The sequence below is a fragment of the Dermacentor silvarum genome, chromosome 4 (assembly GCF_013339745.2).
Source record: "Dermacentor silvarum isolate Dsil-2018 chromosome 4, BIME_Dsil_1.4, whole genome shotgun sequence".
NCBI classification, from domain to species: Eukaryota; Metazoa; Arthropoda; class Arachnida; order Ixodida; family Ixodidae; genus Dermacentor; species Dermacentor silvarum.
This window is the reverse complement of record NC_051157.2, coordinates 138,623,480-138,648,221: the sequence shown is the minus strand read 5'-3', so window position 1 is coordinate 138,648,221 and position 24,742 is coordinate 138,623,480. Positions and strand designations below refer to the sequence as shown.

General features: G+C 44.4%; 1 protein-coding gene across 1 annotated transcript in view; it reads right to left on the bottom strand.

Annotated features, from left to right (window-relative positions):
- LOC119448937 (sodium- and chloride-dependent creatine transporter 1-like) overlaps nt 1–24,510 on the bottom strand; it is a 57,109-nt gene extending 32,599 nt beyond the window's left edge. The window contains exons 1-7 of the mRNA XM_037712144.2: nt 24,388–24,510; nt 23,134–23,268; nt 20,330–20,433; nt 19,438–19,562; nt 17,308–17,420; nt 3,694–3,822; nt 2,156–2,255 (exon numbers count right to left, since the gene is read on the bottom strand). Of these exons, the coding sequence (XP_037568072.2) occupies nt 2,156–2,255; nt 3,694–3,822; nt 17,308–17,420; nt 19,438–19,562; nt 20,330–20,433; nt 23,134–23,268; nt 24,388–24,510 (829 nt within the window). The remainder of the gene's footprint in view (nt 1–2,155; nt 2,256–3,693; nt 3,823–17,307; nt 17,421–19,437; nt 19,563–20,329; nt 20,434–23,133; nt 23,269–24,387) is intronic.
- Nucleotides 24,511–24,742: the final 232 nt, after the last annotated feature.

The following is a 24,742-nucleotide window of genomic DNA, read 5'->3' as shown; positions in this document are numbered from 1 at the left end:
TCGATATGAAATGTAAATTTAGCGCAACGTGCGTTGTAACCCCGAATTTGGTATGAAATGTGGTGATAAGTAATTATAGAATCAGTCAGCCTTGCCTATATTCCCTTCCAATAGACAACAGCTTACATGTGCACAGGCAACGCACAGACCCCTGTGCAAGTGGCCTGTGCGTCCTGTCTGTTTCTAGTATTCGTCTGTGTCCCTTCGCGCTATAAACTAGAAATATGCTACCAACTTTGTTGTGCGTCACTACTAGTACCAAAGAAGGTCGGTATGGGGAAAAATACCACTCTGGATCGCCTATAGTTCTGACAATGATCACAATCTCAACATCCGTATAAGTTACCTGGCACACCTGGCAACCTATGCTTCCTGCACAGAATACTCACACGGGTGAATATCACACTCATCTTCACGTCGTTATCTTGTGATGTGTAATAGCATACTCCTCCATTTTCAGACACCCCGCAAAACTCTCGTTATCGTGGCTCAACGCCATTTTCATGCAGCACGAATGCCCAAGCGAATTTATCAGTATTGTTGCTGTGGCAAAAAAAAAAAAAACGAATGCCCAGTAGCGCTACGGATCGATTCATATTCATGTTTAGTAGAAAAGGACAGAAGAACAATATCACCTAAACTAGCGACTTGTAAGAGCGACTGTAGCCAGAAACCCAAGCGCATTTTTCTTATGGCCTAAGCGGTGGTGTCGCCGCAAACTATCAGCTATTCATGACGTTCTCAGCGCGATGCCAAACACACAGACAGAAGTGCGGCAACCCCTCTTAGGCGCAGGCCTCGGAACCAGGCCCGGTACGCATATGAAAAAAAAAAAGGTAAACTCGGCTGTAATGCAGTTCCACTCAACGGGAAAGCTGGGTAAATGCTGGAGCAGTAATTCGCTGGTGTTTCCCTTGTGTTTTCCTTGTGTTTATCTTGTTTTATCCTGCGTTTATCTTGTGTTTAGCAATAAATCATCCGTTTTGACACCTGTGTTACGGCACAACTGGTGGGAAACCGCCACGTACCTGGGACCTAACCACCACACATATGGAGCCAAAGCCTTTGCTGATGATATATGGAAGCGATTTTAACGAATTTCTGTTAATTAATGCGCTTAATGCTTGATTATTCGTGTCTTCTCAATTATTCTGAATCGTGTTAGTTTAATTTGAACCGGTTTTGACCCTGTTTTGAGCACTTGTTTTTGAGCGTGATCATGCGGTAGACGCCGACAGCCCGGGCCCCTAAAGTACTCCCCACTGAAAACATGAATGCGGTCTTCTTTGAAGCTCCTAAATGCTCCTAAGCATCCTGCTTTGTGTGAGAGTTATCGGCTCTCCTTTGTGTTAAGGTGTTGCGGCCGTCCGCACTCTCTTTTAAAAGCAACCCTATTGACCCCTCCTCCCTCTCGCAAATTGTCATTCACTTTTGCCGATGCAGACTCGTTTATGTTACAGCGAAGCTGGTAGCCTCTAGTTGATCGGCATTTCTCATTAAGTATTCATCCAAAAAAGGCCGCTGCAACAGGGGTTTGTGTAGGAGTTTCCGCGTAAGAGAAATACGTTTTCTCGCACATTCGAATTACAAGCCGATGCTATCATGTCTGTAGGTTGTGTTTAAGTCGTACTCTACGAATTTTCTGACATGTTTTACTTTGAGAAACTCAATTAGTTTAATAACGCACTTGCGGTAAGCAGACGGCCTAGAAGAATGAGGACGTATGCTGTGCTAGCGGCCGCTGGAAAAAGGCTTTGTCTTCCAGTTTCTGCGTAACAGATTCATGTTTTCTCGTATATTCGAATCCGAAGTTATCACGTTTGTAGTAATTTACTTTTAAACATTAATTTAGTTCAATGAAGGCACTTGCGCTTGGCGGATGGCCTATACGAATGAGGATATATGCTGCACTTCTGCACATGTACGTGCAAGCGTGACGTACGTCACTGGTGGTGGTGGTGCTTGTGTGATGTCGTCTAACGTCAGTTGGGGTGCTGGTACTTGTCGAAAGTCCGCACCAGCTTCGCTGTACATCTATGTTCACAGGGTGGAATGGAGGAGGATTTTTGTTGCTCTCGCGTGCTTCGCTTAGCAATAGGAAAACCCGACGGAGTTAGGCATGAGCAATGTGGCTCTAGCTATGCACTTATCTCACCGTATCCTTGGACGATAAGGATGACCTCTGCAAGAGCGATCCAGGGCAGCAGGTCGAGGTATATGGTGGCATCAATCAGGTTGAGAAGGTACAGGCCTCCCTGCAGAAGTCACCGTCAACGATAAGAACACACCTGAATGTGAACAGCCCACGTGGAATTGATGGAGCATAATTTTTCCGGTTATGTTTCACGAGACGAAATATATGTATCTCGATTTGCCCGAATCTAACCAGTTATTTAAAGTGCCACTCTCACTAAATTTGGGGCGAGCGCTGGTATTCGAAGCATACTGAATGTTCTAAGATTTTACATCTGAAGATTAAAAAGAAACTATGCCGCAGCAATCCAAAATTATTTAAACCACAAGATAAGTTTGGACCACTCGGGTAAATTACTGCCGGCCTCCACGATGTGATAGTCGCTCACTTGGGCTGTCATTTGATTTGAGTGAATCATAGTGCCCAATGTGCCCGTCTCTTTGTTGGCCCGTCTGCTCACCAATAATGTTTTTGTTCGCACATCGTACACCGAACAAAATCACGAGAAACTGGACAGTGTCGTACACACTGGCTCAACTGAAAATAGGGTCGTCCTAACGCGATGAGCAGAATAGAATGTTTTAACCAGAAGAAAAGGTATAGCGAGTAAGGAACTCTACGCCCAAGGAAAGTGAGAGTAGAAAGGAATGATGGGCGAGCGAGGCAGCCTGTTTATCCCCTCTCCTCTCCTCTCGCAGTTCTACTGAGGCTGCAAGAGCCATAGCAAAAAAAAAAAAAAAAAAAAACGCAGTTATTGCCACTCATGTCCGCGGGTACAGAGAAGTGTACAGTTCTTAGAACGTCAAAAAAGCCTGCGGAAATCCACAATCTGGCGGGAGGAAGTTTCATGCAAGAAAAAAAATCATCCTTTCGGACAGCTGCAAATAGCTGAAAAAAAATAAAGAAATAGTGTATACAAGTTTTTACAATGGAAACCCATACCAGCATTGGATTCTTTTGTAGCGTCGTGTTACTGTCTCGGTGGACGACGTTTTTTTTTCTTTTCGTTTAGGCGGCTAAGCAATGTCTCGAGTTAGCAGAAAACATACCGATGTTCACAGAAACTTCACGCAAAAAAAAGTTAGTAAACACTGGATGGATGAGGAACGCCTCACTCTGGAGTCAACGTTTCTTCAAGTGGGCTTGTTTGTCAGAAACAACAATATATGGACACTGACAAAGCCGAGACCCCCTGTCCAAATGGTTTTTCTGGCCTGAGGCATTCTTTGTGAGCCTACGTATTGATCTGCATGAAAGCCGTCACCCGTGGCTTAGCAGCCAAGTGACTAGCCTCATGCATTTTTGGCACGGTGTTCACGCACGCCAGCTGTGTTTGAAATTGAAACTGGTTAAACACTGCGGTTGCAAGGAGAAACATGTCAGGGTTTGAATTAGTTGAGCGTAGAGACTATTCAGCGCTTTTTCGTATTGCTCATTGACCTCTTTCAGGGCGCTTACGCGGTGCCATTTCTCTGAGTTCCTTAAAGTGGTTTACTTACTCCGGTAACTGTCGGTAGGGAACAGCAGAATAGGACAGCACAGGTTGCGAAGCTGAACAGCATCCGGCACTCCCTTAAGGACGGGTACATGTCCTCGAAGGCTGACATTGCTGTCACCAGGTAGGACAACTGGCAACAGAAGAAAGAGTTTGGTGCGAAAGACATGGATTAAAGGATCACATGGAACATGGATAGGATGGAGGAGATAAGACATAGGACATGGCCACTGCATACATTGACGAAAGGAATACACAGGTCATGGATCGGACATAAGGCATAAAACTTAAGCCACTGGCATGAAAGATATGAATGAAATGAAGACATATGACACGGATAAGATATAGGATATACGACATAGGACATGGACACGAATGACGTAGATTAAAAGAAGACATAGCACACAGATAGAATTATAGAACGTAAAAGATAGGGAATGATCAGGAAAGCCATGGGCGAGAGGAAGATTTAGGACTTAGAGTATAGGACCTAGCACATGGGGCACAGACACGAAGAACATGTACGAAAGAAAAACATAGGGCATGGATAGGATATAGGACATAAAACATACGACATGAACGAAAGGAAGGCATAGGACATAGACACGAAATACATAGATGAAAGGAAGACACAGAACATAGATACGATAAAAAACGTAAGACACAGGGCATCGTCAAGAAAGACATGGGTGAAAGGAACCTATATGACGCGGATAGGATATAGGACCTAACAAATGGGACGCAAACACTAAACTCATAGCACATGGATATGATATAGAACATAGGACACGGACACGATAGACACAGTACGTAGATAGGATATATGACGTTGGTCCTAAGACATGCACACAAAAGACATGTACGAAAGGAAGACAGAGATAACATAGGAGCTAAAGAACCATGTTCGTGCCTTATGCCATCTTTTCGTCTACGTATTTCGCACTCCTTTGCCACCGCAGTAGCGCAGTGGCTGCTGTGCGCGATGTCGCGGGCAGCAGCCATTCCTCTACTGACTAGCAAGTGACCCAGGTAGGCGGGAAAATGTTTAGGTACAAACTTAGACAAAAACATAGATACATACATACATACATACATACATACATATATACACACATACAACCAAACAGACAAACATACATACATACATACATACATACATACATACATAACCTTGTCGAACGTATTTTTTTATATTCTCGCTCCTTATCTATTCTTCCCCCTTCCCTCTCCCCAAGCGTAGGGTAGCCAACCGGGCACTTCCTTGGTTAACCTCCCTATATTTCCCTTCTCGTTTCTCTCTCTCTCTACATAGCCCTCGGATAGGGCGTGAAGTACCCTAAGAATGCGAACGCATTAAAACAGTGATACTGTACACGGGGGGGGGGGGGGGGGGTAAAAAGCGGTTGAAGGCAGCTTTGAAATCAAGAGATGAATAAAACGTGTATGTTTTTGCCTTTAAGTTCACTGAGTGTTTTAGGGAGTGTTGTAAAGCGAGGGTCGCACTCTATTCATGTGTGAAAAATTTTTTGGAGTTGAGTGAGTTATTAGAATGCATGAAATAATATCTACAGGAACTTTTTTTAAAGGCCGTTCTGGAATTTGGCACAAATGTATTTCATTAAATTAGGCCTGTGTGATAAGAGTGCATTGGGTAGTCGGTTAGGTTTTGCTACAATAATGATGCTACTTTTTCACCCACAAACACGTAAGTGAATCAGTTTTACACAAGAAATATGTGAAAATAAATGTCGGTTGCATGTAAAAAAATAATTTTAGTCTGGCAAGAGTGAGCCCCTGCCGCCCCTGAACGGAATGTAATTCACGGTTGTTCGAATTCAACAACGGTAAAAGGCACGTCGTTAGCTGGATTGTGGTTAGTCATTAATTGCCGGGTCCGAGTGTAATAATGATAGTCAGTGAATCTACAGGCATTCGTGTGCTAAACAACTTAGAGGAGTGTTATGGAATCACCGTCCGAAAGTGGAACGATATAAGTTGTTGCGTGGCGTGCTGTTTTCAAAATTAGAGTTGCATTGGGAGGCTGTATATATTTTGCGATCTTTGCTGAGAGGGCACTGCAGCGATTGCCGGGGAAACATGGCTAACATCACCCGGCTTTTTTAGGAGCGAAGCTCCTCAGGCTCTCACGATGTCCGTTGTCGCCGTCGTCGTCGTAGCTCCCCGTCGTGCACGCAGCGCTCATACTGACCGCGCACAGGTGTTGCGCTGCGCCGGCACCGCTCCGAAACCCCTCTCCGAGCAAGCGCACAACGTCATGCGCTGAACCGTTCGCAGAGCGCACGCAGCGCGCATGCCGACCGCGCGCAGGTGTTGCGCCGGCGCCGCGCCGCTGTCGCTGCACTTAGCACTGCAGTATGGAGGAGCGCGAACGTAAGCGCAAAACGCCGTGACTCTGATCCTACACTTCGAGAACGAGACGCGGTAGCCCAACGGCAGCGCCGCGAAGCTAACCCTGAGCTACGAGCATGTGAAGCAGTAGCACGCCGGCAACGGCAGCAAGACCTCGAAGCGAAAGCTCGGGCAACAGCCGTAATCCTCCAAGGAGCTTTGCTCCATCATTAGTATTCACTTCGTGGATCGGCTGCCAATTTTTTGCAAACATTCTATTCGTCGCGAAACCATTGCCAAGCTGCAGTCGAATCCGTTGTGTTGGGCATGCGCCATGGAATGAGAATTTTATGCTAGCATGGCTTGGAATCAAGTTATCTACAGGGAATCAACGGCCGCTGGAGGACGTCCATAGTTATCCGTCACGACCGCAATGGACCGAGTTATAAAACGAGCGGACACTCCTTTCTTCATCGCAAGGCACGGCTGTCATCGCCTTGGAAACATCGCCAAGTTTGCATGGATTTTTGTACAGCTCAGTTGTCATACTTGTTACTCAGGCTATCGAACTAGTTATTAAGCTGTGATAGTGCGGCCGTGACCCCTGAGAAGTGTCCATGTTGTCAATGACTCCTGGAGTGTGATACTGCTATTGTTATGCAGTAATATTACTGCATAACAGTGGCAGTATCACACTCCAGGAGTCTCTATTTAGAGACCAACCCTGGCCCACCAGCTGGGCGGGTTTCTTTGGATATTATATTAGCAGAACTGAAATACTTCAAGGACGCAGAAAGAAACGCGGGATGCTACTCTCTCTGAAATAAATACTCAGTTTTATAAGTTATACGAGGTTTTGAATTGAACTAAAGAAAATAAAGAGAAACGGAATTTCGAGAGCTCCGTTCCCCGTTTAGAAAAGCCTTAGACATTCAAGACAAAAGTCTTCAGGATTAGGAAGATAGATCAAGCAGTACAAACTTTGTTGTTTTTGTCGTGCCAGAATTTAGAAGTGAAACAAGACCATTACTTGAGGACACGATTATACCATGAATTTACTAAGACAGTCTCAGTGCTACTGTGAGCAGTGTAGAACGCATTCACAGACTTGCGAAATGAAAGGGAGACCAGACAAGACATTTACCATTCGTGTGTATAACTACAATAAAAACTTGGCAGTCACAAGAACTGCTCTAAGTTAAAGGTTCCGGTGTTTCAGTATCTGAAGATTACTCGCAGGTGACACTGGGAGTGTGGAAGAAGCATTGGGAAAACGCAAAGACGGATACACAGCCAGAAGAGAAATTAAAGCTTGTGTATGATAAGTTAGTCTTTAACAATAGCGTTTTGAGATGGGGCGTGCAGAAAAAGTGCATGGTGCTTCTGTGCGGTGGTGACCTTTCTGCTCAGGAATGACAACTGTATAATAAACACGATGCTCTAAATGAACTCAGACTTGTCTGCGCGAACGCCCAAAGCGTGCGCAATAAGCAAGCAGTGCTTTAACACATAGGCCTACTGCTTTCATACGACCCACACGTATCGCATTATCACCGAAACTTGGAATCATTCGGACATTGCTTGCAGCTGCGCATCGCTACCACACTACACGTGCTATTATTAAGATCGCCTGCAAAAGGCAGAGGCTTCGAAATTCTTGTCAATTCTTTGCTGCCATCGGTGCTACTACCAGGCATAGGTTTACAGCGCGAGAGTGTTTTTTGCATGATTGAATTACCAGGCAACTACGTAACAATAGACGGAATACATCGATCACCAGATATTCCACCAGATGTTTTATAGCAGTTATATGGCTGCATAGAAAAATATCAACATCACAACCTCGTGTTTGCTGGGGACTTCAATCTTCCTGACGTCAGATGGGCAGCCATGCGGCCCGGTGCCAATGATGTTCACAGTTCTAGTGTTTTGCTCGACAAGTGCCTTGCGTACGATCTTGTCCAGACTGTTTTCTTGCCGATACTTTTTGTTAGGTCGTTTTCTTCGATACTGAATTTTGTCTATTGTTCAGCTGGGATTGCGAAATTTGCGTCTGATGTATGTGATAGCATTTCTAATCAGATGCGCGCTTTACCATTGCAATTTTTCACGGCCTTCCAGTGTTTTCAAGTCTAGGCAGGTTGTCGTAAAACATCACGATAAAGCAGATGGCTTCAGCATCACGCATTATTGTGAAGACACTCTGACTTCACTTTGCCGTGACGACATGCTTTGGTGGAAGTCTTATGGCCAGTTCTGTGCCCGAAACTTCATTCCTTGGAATGTCAAAAATAAAAAAAATTGCCGGAAAGAATGCGTAGATAAATAGCGAGAGAGATTATTCGCGTGAAGCAAAGCTAAACGTTACAGAAAGCCGAAGTCAGCCAGCGTGACACTTCTGACAGAAGTAAAGGCTTCTTTGACACTTAAACTGAGAGAAAGCAGGGAACGCTTTTACAACAATTAAACTAATTTGCTATACAAATAACTCCGGCAAATTCTGGCACTTTCTATGAAACAAATGAGCTGAAAATATTTCTCAAATAACTATTGATTGTTTTCAGCGACAAAAATGATATTGTGGAATCATTTTCTGCATACTTTCCTAGCGTAGTTTCAAAGTCCAAAGCACAATAACGCATCCTGTTTCCAGAAGCAATGATGAGCACCTCCCCATATCTTTGGAGGGAGTCACTGAACTCCTCCTACGGCTTGACGCTAAGAAATCACCTGGGCCTGATGACATTCCTGCAGCATTTCTTAAAGGATACACCGAAGATCTGAGTAAATTTTTGATTATTTTATTTAACAAGTCAATTGAATCCATCAACAGACGACCGGCGCGTCGCTAGTGTTATCCCCGTACACAATAGCGGCTCAGAAATTAACAATTATCGTCCAATAAATCTTGCATGTTTTTCCTGCAAGATACTCGAGCATACCTTTGCGAAATAGCTAAACGAGTTTATGGACCGCTACACAATTGTTAGCAAGAAATCATCCCGCATTTCGACCTGGATTTTCTACCACCGCTCAGCTGGTTCTGACTGTCGATGAGTTTGTCAATGCGCTTGGCACTGGAGGACATTTAAACGCAATCTTTTAAGATTCTTCTAAGGCATTCGATAATGTTCGGCGCAGTAAACTGATTTAGCAAATGCAAGTAATAGGAGTTCCGGCGTACATCATTATGAGGGTGGCGTCATACCTACGTAATCGTAAACAATACGTTGACATCGGTGGCTACCGTTCTCGGCTTCTATATGTATATTCGGGTGTAACGCAGACATCTGTATTTAGACCCGTTTTGTTTAACATTTGCGTCAATGACCTCGTTCAGTTGCTAGATTCATGCATATTGGCCAAGTTATTTGCAGATGACTGCGTGATTTTGATAAAGGTAATTCTGTAGAAGATCAGGATACTTCAAACAAAAACCTTCAGCTTCTGGTAGTTTGGTGCGAAACATGGGGCATGATCATATGCTTTGAGAAACCTGCTTATGCTGTGAATCACTATAAAATTGAGAGACTGACGTTTACCTACGACATTCATAGAAAATTTCCTAAACAAGTAGATGAGCATAAGTATTTACGTGTGACAATAGCCTATCGATTAAAATGATTGAAGCATGTAAGCGACATCTATTCAGATGCCAGAAACACGCTGATTTTCCTGAAACACAAATTAGGCAGTTCCTCCAGGGTATTACGTCTAAACGCATCTAGTGTTAGATGTTCACTTCAATATGCAAGCGTCTTACGGGACTCGCACACCATAACCGATATAAATAAAGTAGAAAAATTGCAACGTCTAGGTGCTCGCTTTATATGCACTCCTTTTAAACGTCCAGAGTCTCCACACTCTATGCTGGCATTTGCAAAATTTAAGCATTTTTGGGAGCAAAGAAAAACTATCAGTCTATTTTTTTCTCTCCCTACTTTTCAAAGTTAGCTAGTCATCCGGAAGGTTTTAGAGTTAGAGACCCAACAAAGCCCTCCCGTCATAACCACACTCTGATCGTCAAGTCTGTATTTGCATGCACAAATGTGTGCAAACACTCATTATGCCCTAGAAGAGCAGCTGATTGGTATTCCTTTTAACTTAATTCATCCGTTCTCAGTTCTATCCTTTAGGTTCTCTTATGTCTCTACGCATGCCATTATTCCGCTAATTGTTTATCCTTACTTCAAATTGCTAACCCCTTTGAATTTCTAGTGTGAAACTCTCCTCGTGCTCGATGTATAAATTTAATGTGTCACTTTACGCGTGATTATTCTTAAATGTGTGCAATCTTTTTTTTATGCCCCTCCTGCCCGTACCCACATAAATAAATAACTTGTAGTGACAAACACGGACGCCAGCAAGAGACGTGGAAGAAGACTGTTGTTTATACTCGCACTCTCTCTGCTTGGCCGTTGACCAGACCACTTTCGTGTCACTTGATCATAGTGATAAATCATGCCTTGACTTGAAGATGTGCTTGCATTTGCTGGAGGCTGCTGGTTTCACTCGTCACCTTGGAACTCCGTACCCGGACTTTACCTCCCGATTCGGCTATGCCTGACGACGTGGCACCGCAAGATGCTACCTCACCCACGGCTGTCATCTGTTTCGGCGTTCCAAGGCAGCGCGACCCTGTTCCATTCAGCGGCACCGAAGACCACGACGTGGAGGACTGGCTGTCCTCCTACGAACGAGTGAGTGCACACAACAAATGGAATGAGGCCGCCAAGTTAAACAATGCCGTAATTTACTTGTGCAATGTGGCCCAGCTGTGGTTCCGTAACCTCGAAGCTGACATTGTAGCTGAGAGCGAGCTTCGCTGAAGTATTCGGCCGACCCGCTGTGCGCAAGCTCGCGCATAACAGAGCTTGCGTGGTCGCGCTCAGCAATCCGACGAAAAGTTCACAGCCTACATCGAAGATGCCGCAGACCTCTGCCGCTGCATCAACCTTCCATGTGTGAAGCTGACAAAATCAGGCAAATAATGAAAGGAATCGAGGACGACGCCTTCCACCTGCTCGTCGCAAAAAAGAAAAAAAAAAGAACCCAAACGGCCGCTGACGTAATTCAGCCCTGCAAAAGTTACGACGAGCAGAGGAAACAACGCATTTCCACACGGTGCTCTAACTTCGACACGATAAGCTTCTCGGCTCTCACGGTTCGCGATGATTCTTGTGACCACAGTTCCTTACTGCAGCAAATACAGCAGTTCGCGCAGAAGTGGCACGGAAATTGTCCCTTGTGCCGTGCATTCCACAGCCTATGGAATCACTCGCTGCATCGATTCAACACGTCATTCAACAGCAAGTTTCCGAGCCACTGCCTATTGCCCAATGCCTAATACCCAACAGCACCCGCTCGTCTCCGCACCTCCGACCTACGCTGACATCTCAGCCACGCCTCGAGCTCAATTCAACATGGATCCCGGGTAACCACCAAGCACCTTCTACGTGGCACGGCCACCTGTACGCCCGGCCGCGCTCCCTTTTCTGCGTCCCATCCCTCTGCCTGCAAACTTTTGGCGCACTGCGGACGACAGGCCATTCTGCTATTTCTGCCACCTTCCTGGCCATGTAGCACGCTTTTGCTGTCCCCGGGACTTCCGCATTCGTGAAGGCGACCGAAGGCGAGGCTACGCTCGTCCTGAGCCACCACCACACCCGGTTTCGTCTGACCCAGCGCCTGAATCTATCTCGTCGAGTCAAAGCTCCTTCGGCACACGCTGGTCGCCATTCCCCACGTCGCCGTTCCCTTTCCCCTACGCTCCGTCGCCGCCAGCCCACTCAAGCGGAAAACTGACCGTCGCAGTTCCCGGGGGAAGAGCTGCGGTTGTGTCGAAAACTGCAAGGCCTCGGTTTTTTCCTGGTAACGGCATCATAAATAATAATAAATAACGACATCATAAATAAATAAATAAATAAATAAATAAATAAATAAATAAATAAATAAATAAATAAATAAATCGATGTTCAAAGTCGCTTGCAGGCCACTGTTTTCGCAAAATCATTGCTCCCTATTAAGTGGAAAAATCGTCGTAGCATGGTATCTTTTTTTTTTCTCGAGAAGGCCTATATGGCATTGGCCTAATGCGTTTACGTCCCATCGTCGAATCTGGCGTCCACCTGGTGGCGGAACAACTGGTCGTAAATGAGTTTTACATGACCATTTCAAACAAATATATTATCTATTATTGAAAAAATGTCAGCCCTTCCACTGGGGTGAAGATGGAAGACCACAGAAGCTGTATTATGGTGGGAATTATGTATTTCCAATGATGACTATAAAGATGTGATGGTGTAATTTGTTATTTGAACTATTAAAGAATGAGAAATATATATAATCCGGTGGTTTTAATTTATTTAGTGACCACATGGGCCTTGGCCTTATGGTCGCTACGGTACACCGCCATAGGGTGTACGGCAAAGGTTGGCACGTTCTTCATAAACACGTCACCAACGCCGCGCGCTTTCGGTGCGAACGTGGGAAAAACGCCGCCGCCGTCGACAACAGTTCTGTGCGTTGCTGGTGCTGCTACATGTCCAAGTTTATACAGCTCCTCAGAATTTTGAGAATGACAGCCCATAAACATGTCATGAAACAAAACACCGGCAGCGCATGTCTTTTATGTTAAATCTTCTCAGACTGTGATTAAGTCGCCAGTTCCCCTTGCGCCCGGTCGCAAGATGCGCATTTGGTGCCGCAGCTTAACGTCGCCTTCCCTCTCTCCCTCCCTCCCGTCCCTCTACGGCCTTTCGCGCGACGGAAGAAGTGGCGTTTGCTCTCCGCCGTGCGTTCGCTCCCCGTGAAATGGCGCGTCCCTCGCACACTTTCCCTCGCACATACAGCATACGACCAGTGAGAGTTTTTTTCTACACGCGGACACGACCATCGGAGACTGGGCCCTTAACAGCTTTTCGCAGTAAATCTCTAGCGATTGTTTTGAAAGATGGTGAATTTTTAACCAATATGCGGGAAATAAAGTTATAGAGCGATGTTTTGATCGTAAGAGATTAGGTTTGGTAATGAACTAGTCGTAGTCATGCGAGGCGAGAGCAAGAAGTGCTAGCGTGCCATTCATCCAGAGACACGCGAGCAAAGCGCGGTTAAAATATAGGTTGGGATCGAGGGTTACGGAGTGCCACGAGATCATGAGTGGATGCGAATTGTGACGACTATGCACCACACGTATCTCCGTCAACCAGCCCTAAAGGTAGCGTTTCGCATTGCAGTCACTGGCAATGTTTACAAATGAGTACATCATATGAGTGACGGAAACTCAATTTCGTAGTGCAATGGTTTGAATGTAGCAGGAGGTGGTGGATAAACTGCGACGATGTGAAATATATAAAACCGTAATTCACGCACTTCTCCGCTACTACCAATTCTGAGGTGTTAAATATTGATATGCCGTATCCATAAACTTGTGCTACTAGGTGTAGACAGTTTGCGGCGACAATGCGTACAGTTGAATCAGCTAATAATATCATCGTGGCGAGAACGTGCTCATCGCCTTGGTCGCTATTCACCTAACCGGCACCGTCCCATCATTATCAAATTCGCATCATATAAAACGAAAGAATCAGTCCTGTCTAACGGCCGCAAACTGAAAGGCACAAATTATAGCGTGAGCGAAGATTTTTCACCTGCAGTTCGGAACGCCCGCAAACATCTTATTGCCTACGCTAAAAGTCAATCTATGCCCTTTTCCATGCGTTTCAAGACGCTCGTCATGGGTTCCCAGCGCTATGAATATGACGAATCAACTAAATCAGTAAAAAAGATTCAATAGCAACCATTGCGCAAAAAACATGCAGTTAATAGCCGCCCTTCCCCCCCTAGGAAGAACCTTTCCTTATCTGTTGTTTATACTAATGCCCGCAGTTTCATTCCCAAACGTGACGCAATATCAAATCTCGTGACGTCATCTAACAGCAACTTGCTAGTTCTAACGGAAACGTGGCTCACAAGTGAAATTAGGGACGAAGAAGTAGTCCAAGACTTGCCAAACTTTGATGTTTATCGCTGTGACCGTCAAGGTGCACGCGGGGGTGGAGTTCTTATCGCTTCCAGTAATGAATTATCCTGTACGCCAATTACTATCTCTTCCAACTTAGAAATACTATGGCTTCTTATTCGCTCTTCCCCTCGTTGTGTCATTCTAGGCGTGTGCTACAGGCCACCTACCAGTAATCCAAACTTCTCACCAGAACTTAACAGTGCTTTATGCCAGATTACAGCAAGTCATCCTAACGCCCATATACTTCTGTTCGGTGACTTCAACTTCCCCATTATTGATTGGAATAACCTGACTTCCGCAATAAACAACGCAGAAGCGAAAGACTTTGTCGACATATGTTTGAATTTTAACTTATCGCAACTTATCTCAGAGCCGACACGTGTAACGCGCGACTGCGCAAACATTTTGGATCTTATACTTACTAACCATCCAGAAACCTTATCATCGGTTACCTATCTTCATCCTATCAGTGCCCACAGTGTGATTCATGCCACATTTGACTTTGCCCCAGCACCGCGTGTTCTTTCCAGCAAAACTATCAACCTATATGATAAAGGAAACTTCGAAGCTATAAATGAAGAATTGTGCACTTTTTTACCAGTCTTTGAAACCTCATTCAATGAAAGATCTGTTGAAGACAACTGGGAACTGTTTAAAAATAAAATGAATGAACTAGCAAACAAGTATATTCCGAAAATAACATTCCGTGAGAATCATCAGAACCCTTGGTTTAATAACAATGTAAAGAGGTTGGAAAATAAGAAAAAAAGACTTTTTCGTAATGCCAAGAAAAATTTAAGCCCAACTTCTTGGGAAAAATACTACGCCGCTGAGAGAGAATACTTACGTGCTGTCCGCAATGCCAAATGGTCCTTTTTCAACAATGACTTACCTAAAATGTTAACAGACAACCCCAAAAAATTTTGGAAAGTTATCAACCCTGGGAACACACGCACTATAACTCTTGTAAATGATGCGAGGGAAATCATGCCTGAAACTGAGTGCGCACTAATATTTAACAACGCATTTTCGTCAGTATTTTCTAATGATAATAACGTTCCATTGTCTAATGTCCCCTGCAACATAGCTTCTAGCATGCCGAGCGTGGTGTTTTATCCTGATGGTGTTTTGCGCATTATTGAAAACCTTAAACTTTCATCCTCAGCAGGTATAGATGATATAAACTCTAAACTGCTAAAAAATACAAAATATATTTCTTCATCATTTTTGTGTCTTATATTTTCTCAGTCACTTTCTACAGCCTCCATGCCTCACGACTGGAAGGTGGGGAAGGTCGTTCCCATCTACAAGTCTGGTAATAAGAACACACCGCTAAATTATCGACCGATCTCTCTCACTAGCATTCCGTGCAAAATCATGGAACGTGTCATCTACTCCCTGATCATGAATCACTTGGACGCCAATCAATTTTTTCATTCGGCACAGCATGGGTTCCGTAAGGGTTTCTCTACCGAAACGCAACTAGCTTTGTTTCTACACGACTTGCATATAAACCTTGACTCTAACCAACAAACTGACGCTATTTTTCTGGACTATGAAAAGGCCTTTGACAAAGTTCCTCACCGCCACTTACTACTAAAACTTTCTTCTTTGAACTTGCACAGTGACGTACTCAAATGGCTCGAAGCATTCCTTACTGATCGCTACCAATTCGTTTCTATAAATGACAAATCATCCACTCTACTCCCTGTAACTTCTGGTGTCCCGCAGGGATCAGTTCTCGGTCCTCTTCTCTTTTTAATTTATATTAATGACTTACCCCTACATGTATCTTGCAAGATACGAGTTTTTGCTGATGACTGCGTGATTTACCATCCAGTTTCTAATGCTACTGACGAAAACACCTTACAACAAAGTCTTAACAACGTGCAGTTTTGGAGTGAACAATGGTTAATGACTCTTAATCCCAACAAATGTAAGCATATATCTTTTACCCGCCGCCGTAACCCTTTCCTGTCCTCTTATACAATAGTAAACGTTCCCATAGAATCAGTAGAATCATTTAAGTACTTGGGCGTAACACTTTCTCATGATCTCAGTTGGGGTATGCATATTTCCAACATACTTTCATCAGCTAACAGAACTTTTGGCTTCATGAGACGACACTTGCGTGACGCCCCGCAGAACGTAAAACTCCTAGCTTTCAAATCCCTTATCAGACCGAAAGTTGAATACGCATCACCCATCTGGAATTCATATCAAGTCTATCTTGTTAACGCGCTCGAGTCCTTTCAGAACCGCGTCGTCAGATACATCCATTCATCATACTCATATGACGTAAGCGTATCATCCTTAAGAGCAAAATCTGATCTCCAGCCCCTTGCACGTCGTCGCGCTACAGCCAGCCTTTGCCTCTTTCATAAGTTTTTTTACAGTTCCCTAATTCACGAGCCATATATCACACCACCCGCACGCATATCGCTACGAACTGGGCACCCATTACAAGTCTTACGGCCACGCTCCCATACAACTACCTTTTCTTCGTCTTTTTTTTCCCGCACAGCATCAGACTGGAACGCCCTTCCCCACCACGTCGCTGAAATCACTTGCCCGACATCGTTCTTCGAAAATGTGTCTTTGTTGGCTGAAAAATAATCAGCTTTTTTCACCGGCATTTTCCCCCTTCTTTCTGTTTTTATGCACTTGCGAAATGTAGCTTTCTTGTAGTTTTCTGAATACCTGTGTTTCTGTTGCATCAACTGTACCCACCCCTTATGTAATACCCCTAGCAAAGGGGTCTTTAAGGAAATAAAACTGAACTGAACTGAACATGACTGCTAAAGAGATAACACTCCCTCTGCTGCCATGGCGGGACTCCAGAGACGTCGTCTTCTCTCGTCAGCGCAGCGGCCTGTACGCGTGGAGAATTTCACCACAAATGACCCTGGGCTGAACCAGTGGTCGAACCGGGTCGGAATGGTTATTCCAAACAGTTGCGGTTCAGGTTCGGCTCCATGATGGCGGAAAATATATCGTTTCGGTTTCGCTTTGGCTGAATATAATGGTTCAGCTCCGGTTTTCAGTTCAGTTCCGCGTAGTTTGGTTCTACACCGTAGTCCGACTCGCGGGTGCGATCGCGGCCGCGGTGGCCCCACATAACGATGTGTCCTGTATGTAATAACGTCGATGCAGCAGCTTTGATTTCAACATCGATCAATCAATCAAGGTGAAGCGGGTGACGGCTGGCGTATTTTGCCGCGATTTGGCGCAAGCAGGCCTTCTCACCACGCTGCTGAATGCCAGGATGCAGAGCAGCAGGTAGAAAGCAATGCACCACAGCTCCGCGTGGCCGAAATGTTTGACGCTTTCGGGGTACGCCACGAACGCGTACTCATACCCTGCAATAGAGCCAAATAAAATGAACCAATATCAAATGCCATTTCATTAAAAGGTGCTTCACACATTGCCCATAAGCCGACATTATGGGAACTGGTTTTATTTGGCATTTTGTTGTATAAATGCGAATCATTTCTTGGCGAACATTTGCCACTTTGACAGTATCTATCTATCTATCTATCTATCTATCTATCTATCTATCTATCTATCTATCTATCTATCTATCTATCTATCTATCTATCTATCTATCTATCTATCTATCTATCTATCTATCTATCTATCTATCTATCTATCTAGCCGCCTACGTCTTGGTGATCTCATGGCGTGTTTCGTTAAGTTGGTATTTACAAAAATTGGCATAGTATGACAAGAGTGTATGACGAAGATAAATGATAGGTCATGACATGAATATCATGACATGTGTGTCATGTAGGTCATGAAACAGCCGCCTAAAATGACAATGACCCAGCGAAAAAACATTAACACTCAAAACCCACTGAAATGGGTTCTGACGTGGGTACTAAGTGAAGGAAACACTAAAGTGTGGTGGTAGAAGTCATAACCATTGCCATGACTCAGCAAAAATGACAATGTTTCAGCAAAAAAAGCTTAACACCCAGAAACCGCTGAAATGAGCCCTGATGTGGGTACTAAGTGAAGGAAACACTAAAGGATGATGGTAGAAGTCATATTCATGAGCATGACTCAGCAAAAAAAATAATAACACTCAAAAACCACTGAAATGGGTTCAGACCCAAGTGAAGGAAACACTACAGCATGGTGGTAGAAGTCATTGTCATGAGCATGACTCAGCAAGAATGAGAATGACTCAGCGAGAAAACATTACCGCTCAGAATCCACTGAAATGGGTTCGGATGTGGATACTAAGTGAAGGAAAAGGCTAAAGGTTGATGGTCGAAGTCATAGTCGTGAGCACGACTAAGGATTTCGCCTTAAGGTCTTTTAGGACTAGCTAAGGGACTCCTGGGGAACTCATGACATGAATGTCATGACATGCGTGTCATGTAGGTCATGAAACAGCCGCCTACTTCTTGGTGCTCTCATGGCCGTTTCGTTAACTTGGTAGGGTCCCCGCACACTTCTTCGCATAAGATCGTCCCCACAGGGCGTGGGATCAGCCGGCTTTTATTCCACAGAATAGAAGTGCACTCACTGGCTTTGTAATCAACCTTGCCACTTAACATTTAGGACTAATATAAGCCGGTTTGCATAGAGCATAAAAAAGATTCGCATGAAAAGTAGGGCTGTGCTTATATTTAAAATTGCAAATTCTAATTGATTGTCATTCTTTGCTATTTGATTTGTATTCGATTCAATAATTTACTATGCGTGGTTGTCAAACATCCAGTTCTCTCCGATTATACTATGTACTGTAAGGTATAGTAACATTGAGAGCCTACAGCCCAGGACGGATGGAAGTGGTGCCTGTTCCGAATGATCCTGTTGCAAGGAAACCGCTGTTGCTACGGATATGCACCAGTCCCCAAACAAGCCGAAGTACATTTCTTCTGCTCAATAATTTCCTGCCATCCGATAAGGACGCGTACCCTACAGGAAGGTTAATTTCTTTTGTAAACTTCGGCAGAACACTTTGTGGTTTGACCAATTATAGCATACTTGCATCTCTTTAAAACTATGTGCGATGGGTAATTACTTTGTTCCTCAAACAAACACACAATGCTGCGTCCATCCAATGACGTGCGGTTCCTGTTTTTAATTGCGGTCATTGTTAATAGTACGCCAGATGTGATTAACTTCTAGTTTCATATCTACAAGCTTTTTAGGCGATGTGACGTCAAGTTCTGAAAGGCATTGGATGCTTTAAGGAGTGTAAACAGGGCGGTATATTTTTTTAGAAATGTGGAAATATTTGGTATTTGATTCGATACCCGAAGGTCGTTTTTCGCAAATATTTGGATTTGATTCGATTAAAAAATTTCGCTCTTCCCCCAAACAGCCCAATATAAAAGAAACGTATACTGGTAGCTACATTCTTACCAGAGACGACGATGTCCTCGAGGTCCATGCCGTACAGGGTGGTGGCGTGGCCGCTAAGTGACAAGGCCACGCAACCCGACAGCAGGCTGAAGAGGAAGTCACTGATGATGAGCTTCACGATGGTCCTGCGCGCACGAAAAACGAAGTGCTTAAGCTCTACCACGTCCCTATTTGCATCTAGCGAAACCAAGAACCGAGGCACAGGCTTCGACATTCGTTTCGGCCGCTGTCGTCGTTTACGCACGCGCTGAAACATGCCCACAAATGTCATTCACTAAGTACCGTGAATTCAGCCACTGACTCATTGTATGAATTTTTTTTCAGGAAAGGAAACGAAATGAAATGATGGTTCATTTCTTGTCATTCTTTACTGAGATTAAGTGCTTCAATATTATGATTAAAGTAGGACTCCTGATCTCGTAGGTGAAGAACAAACATTCACTTACATGCGGAAATCGCTAACTACCCCTCTTGGAACTTCGTCCAATAGAAATAGGTACCGCATTCGCAAAGCTTTTTGTTTGTAAGTTGTCTCCGCCATTGGCCAGCTATAATATTATATCCAACGTCACGACTGGCTGGGAACTCTTACTCTTACTCTTACTCACTCTTACTTACAATTTGAGCATGAGAACTTCTCTTTGTGAATATACGGGCCAAGAATATTTCAAATATGAGTAGTAAAGGTTTCGGGCGTTTTTTCACAGCTGCGTTGTGAACTGCTGGACATTAACTCAGGTTTGGGACTGCCTTTAGTACGAGAGTTCTGGCTCGCTGTTGCCGTCACGCAGACATTTAGTAATCGCCGCTCTTTACTGGAGTGCACCGAGTTAGGTAATCGAAAATATACACGTTTGTTTGTTGTTGTTTGATTGCGGCGCAGCAGGCTTACGGTGACACAGGCCATGCGAAGTGCTTGTAGCTGCCATAACAGACGACTAATCCAATCCCAAGGCCAGAGCTGTACAGCAGCTGCTGCGTCGCACTCCTCCACGTCTGTCGGAAGAGAAAGAAGGGAACAAATTATTCTACGTGACAAGCAAGGGCGGGTTCTAAAACTAGCCAGCATTTTAGATCGTCTACGTTGACAGCTAAGAAGACAGCTTCGAGCTCAAGCAGTGAAACACACCCGGAACCGTCTCCAAATGTCTCTGCGACATGCCACTACTTTGCGTCGACAAGAAAGAGCTAAAGAAAAAAAAAGCATATATCACAGGTGTATTGGAAAACTTTGAGTATGCGAACTTTAACAAAACACAAACACGCTTGCATTTGGCTCATGTGAAAGCGTGACCGCGTTTTACTATGAGCAGACGCGACCTCCCCGTCCAATTTCCTAGACGTCTGGTCAGGTGTCATCTTGTTTGGATAGCAAAGTAGTCAGCATGGTTGATGACTTCGATGCTGTATTTACGAAGACCTCCTTTTTGTCGCTTCTTAAGAATTATAACTATAGGCTTAAGATAGCCGCTTTCCGCTGGTTGTTTATTTATAGCTGTCTGCGACGAGTACTGGAACGTGGCCTAGCGCGCATCACGACCAAAGAGCTTGCAGCAAATGCGTCTTGGAATGCTCTGAAACCTACACAACGAGTACCATCCGTATAAATTCCAACATGAGCCAAATTGTTGATCGAAACGCCTGATACGCATAGTTGCAGACAAGTGGGTCGTGAAATCGTACTGTAGCCTGTTTCCAAGCTTGGTTTTAGCCCCAGATATATATTTTGGAGTCTGAACTAAGCCCCATTAAAAAAAGACACACATCAACGTGGACACATAACAACGCAGTGAAGTACTTTCGGAACTGTTCGCGCTTGAATTTATGCTGACAGTATGATTACAACCGATTATGCGTAAACGAGAGGCACCTTCAACAGAACGCAGTGGATGTGCTTTTCTTGCTTGAATGAAAGCAGTCAATACAGGTAAGCGAGAACGCATCTAAAACCATGATCACTTCAAATTAAAAAGCCACGCATTGAAACCAAAATTACAATCAACGGTACGATCCCGTGTACGTAGGCTAGTATTATCTATAGGTTATTGACAAAATACTGTTATGCGATTCTTGACACCGACATTTAACGAACATTTTCCGCATAATGCGAGTGAATTTTCTATGGGAAGAAAATGTATGAATTCATGCATTAACGCGTGGAAGAACGCGCATTTCTCAGAATGAAAGAAGGAGCTACACACCTGTTTGAACGGCCAGAACAGATGCTACATCGTCCGTACCCATGGAAGTTTATCGTATTCTGTGGTATAACAGTTTGTTAAGTTGGGCTTCATGGTGAAAGAGACACTTTGGCTATGCGGCACCATGTGTATAAAAGGTGGACAAGTATGTTAAGCTAGCAAATCCATCTGTGCTTTCTGATACTTGAATAAAGCAATTTCTAAGCAAATCGTGCCCGCCACAGCAGCTTAGGGGCGATGGCTTTGCGCTGCTGCGTTTCAGGTTCAATCGCGGCATTGCCGGCCGCGTTTCCATAGGTCGAAGTACAAGAACTGTCGTGTATACTTATAAGTGCACGAGAAGGAAACCAAGGCGGTCAAAATTATTGCGGGGTCCACAAATAGGGCGTACCTCATAACAAAATTGTTACTTTGACGTGTAAAACCCCAGGATACACTTGTGGATACATGCACAATGACGTAAGTGGACTAATAGGAGTGCTAAGGGCAGGGAACTAAGTAAACGAACTATAGAAAATGTAGAAGTGATGGAGATTAAGCGGACGAAAGACGCGTGTACCCACTGCTATTGGCTGGTTTTTAAAGGCAATGTCTTTCTTACAGTGTTACCCCCACTTTTCCGTATCTTGGTTGTGTGTTTCTAGTCCCTTTCATCTACTTCTCTCAATTCATCCCTTCACAGCGAACTAATACTGTCATGGCGCTCTTTGGTCATACCTGGCCCTTGCGCCACTAAACACCAACAATCATCATCATGAGCCGATCCCTCAGACAGTGCCGTCTAAGAATGTGGGCCAATCCCGAAGGTGCATTGCAAAGCTGTTCCCTAAGTAAGTGCAGTCTAAAAATATGGTTCGGGTACCGAAGGTTGTGTAGTCTATAAACACGTGGCTCGTTTCCGTCGGTATGTGCAATTTAGAAATGTGGGCCGATTTCGAAGGTCGTGCGGTAAAGAAAAATTTAAGCACTCCTACGGTCCTCCTACTCCCCTCACGCGAGTGACGCAATAGAGCTCCGCGCGCAGTGGTCCCACCCCATTCTTACGTCCATCTCGCTTACGAAGACATTGTCCTTGATCGACTTCATCTAAGGTTGGATCGCCTTCATACGTTTTCAGAATGTATGATTGTGGTAAATCAAGGGCAGCGTATCGCTTGATTTCGTGCTTTGTTTATTGTGTGTCTCATTTGGTCATAGCTGTCGCCTTTAGATCTCATTCATTTCAATCGCCTCTTCCATAACTATCTGCCCTCCCCCTCTCAATTTTCCCTGCGCATGCGTTATATACAACCATGTTCCTAAACACTTCTCGCATAGCAATAAGCCGTTAGTTGCAGTCCAGTGATCACGTTTGTCTACTTTTGCGTTTGTCCATGTGATTCACAAATGAACTGCCTTGACAACAATAATGTTCTGTCAACTATATAGCTCCTTTAATATTTCCTTCACATAAATAGCGAGACTTTTCAGTCACTCGCGGACGTAGTACACGCACCTTGAGTTCTCCGAGCTTTCCCCACTCCATGCGGAAGTATGCGTTCAAGCCCCGCAACGACCCACGTTGCACCACGCTCGCCAAGAACAGCATGAACATCAGGACGTACGAGGCGCATGCAGTGAACGTTGCCACCTGCGACCGCGGACAAAGAGCACAGAGATTGTAATTCATGCGCTTGACGATATTTTCAAGCGGATTAATGTGTTTTTGACGCTAGGGTAATTTGTGTGGTTTCGGGGACTCTGGGATGCTTTCTTCTGCTTGAAAATTGAAAATTAGTCACGAAAGAAATTGTATTTTCTTTTCAGGCGATGTTTCTCCTATTTATGTCCAAGTAGTGTTGAAGACAATTCTAGATAAAATAAAACCACGTCCTCAAACATTTTGCAGCATATCAGTTAAAGAGGGGAGTAACTTGGACGCGCGAAAGAGTTCTACGGACGTATCGTAAACGCAGGGATTGCAATGGTAACTCGTAAACTTACGCATATTTCAATCAACAAACCCCAACAATTTAACATCAAGAATATTCTTTATGTTATGTCCTGGTATACACCAAATTTTAGGCTCATCAATGGAAACTATTTCTATAAGACCAACTAATTGTATCAACACTGCTTAGTGTTTTGAGGATCGGGTTTTCGAAGCGTTCTTATAGCCTACTGAAATAGGGCTGGCACTGACTGCTATCGCAAGTTTATTACCCTTATCGTGCTATCACTGTTGCGCACGACACCGCTTCCAATACGGGGAAAAGATAGCAGATGTTGTCACTTCAGTGCCCAGGAGGGCCATTCCACTTAAGGTTGTGGCATGCACTACATTCTGGAAGCGACGCGTGTCCTGTGATCTGCTTCGGAAAGTATGAGACTCCTATATACAACGCAAATTCTTTAAATATTTGATACCATTCAACAATCACTGTTCATGCTCGCTGCTATCGCTGCACCTTGGTGTCATTTTCATTTATCGGACGCAATGTCGCTAAATAATCCGTTATATGTTACAAAGCCTTTGCGAATGAAAACGGCGCAAGAATTGCAGCTCGGCAGTATAACGTATTAGAACTGAAGAACTTTCGGCAACGGCAGGAGTAGCATGGACACAAGGCTGCTTACTATATCAGCTTAGAAAAACATTATGAACATTGTTCACGTGGCCACTTCAAATTACGTTACTTCGCTACAGTAGAAGGCAAGCGTTTGTCCATGAACCAATAATAATATCAGAAGTGTCGTCGGAGAATCGTACCTTGGCGTAGCTTCTGATGCCTTTGCTGACTGCGAGGAAGCCCGCGAGCCAGCAGATGGCTATTACGAGAAAGGTGTCGACGTTCACACCATCAACTTCATCGAATCCAGAGCTGAGACGCATGACTTTCTTCCTGTAAGGAAGCCGTTGTCCATCCTATCATTAGAAGATGTGCTGTAATGCCTTCACTACTGGTCGCGCCAGACTGTCTTCTGCTAGATGGTAAATTGTAATAATCTCGCTAGACTCGATTCGAAAGCCTTGCCTCTAAACTTTAATAAGGACGTCACGAGCAAACGTGTCAAATGCTTTTCTGATCTCAAGGATTCCTAGGAGAGCGATTACATTTTTGTGG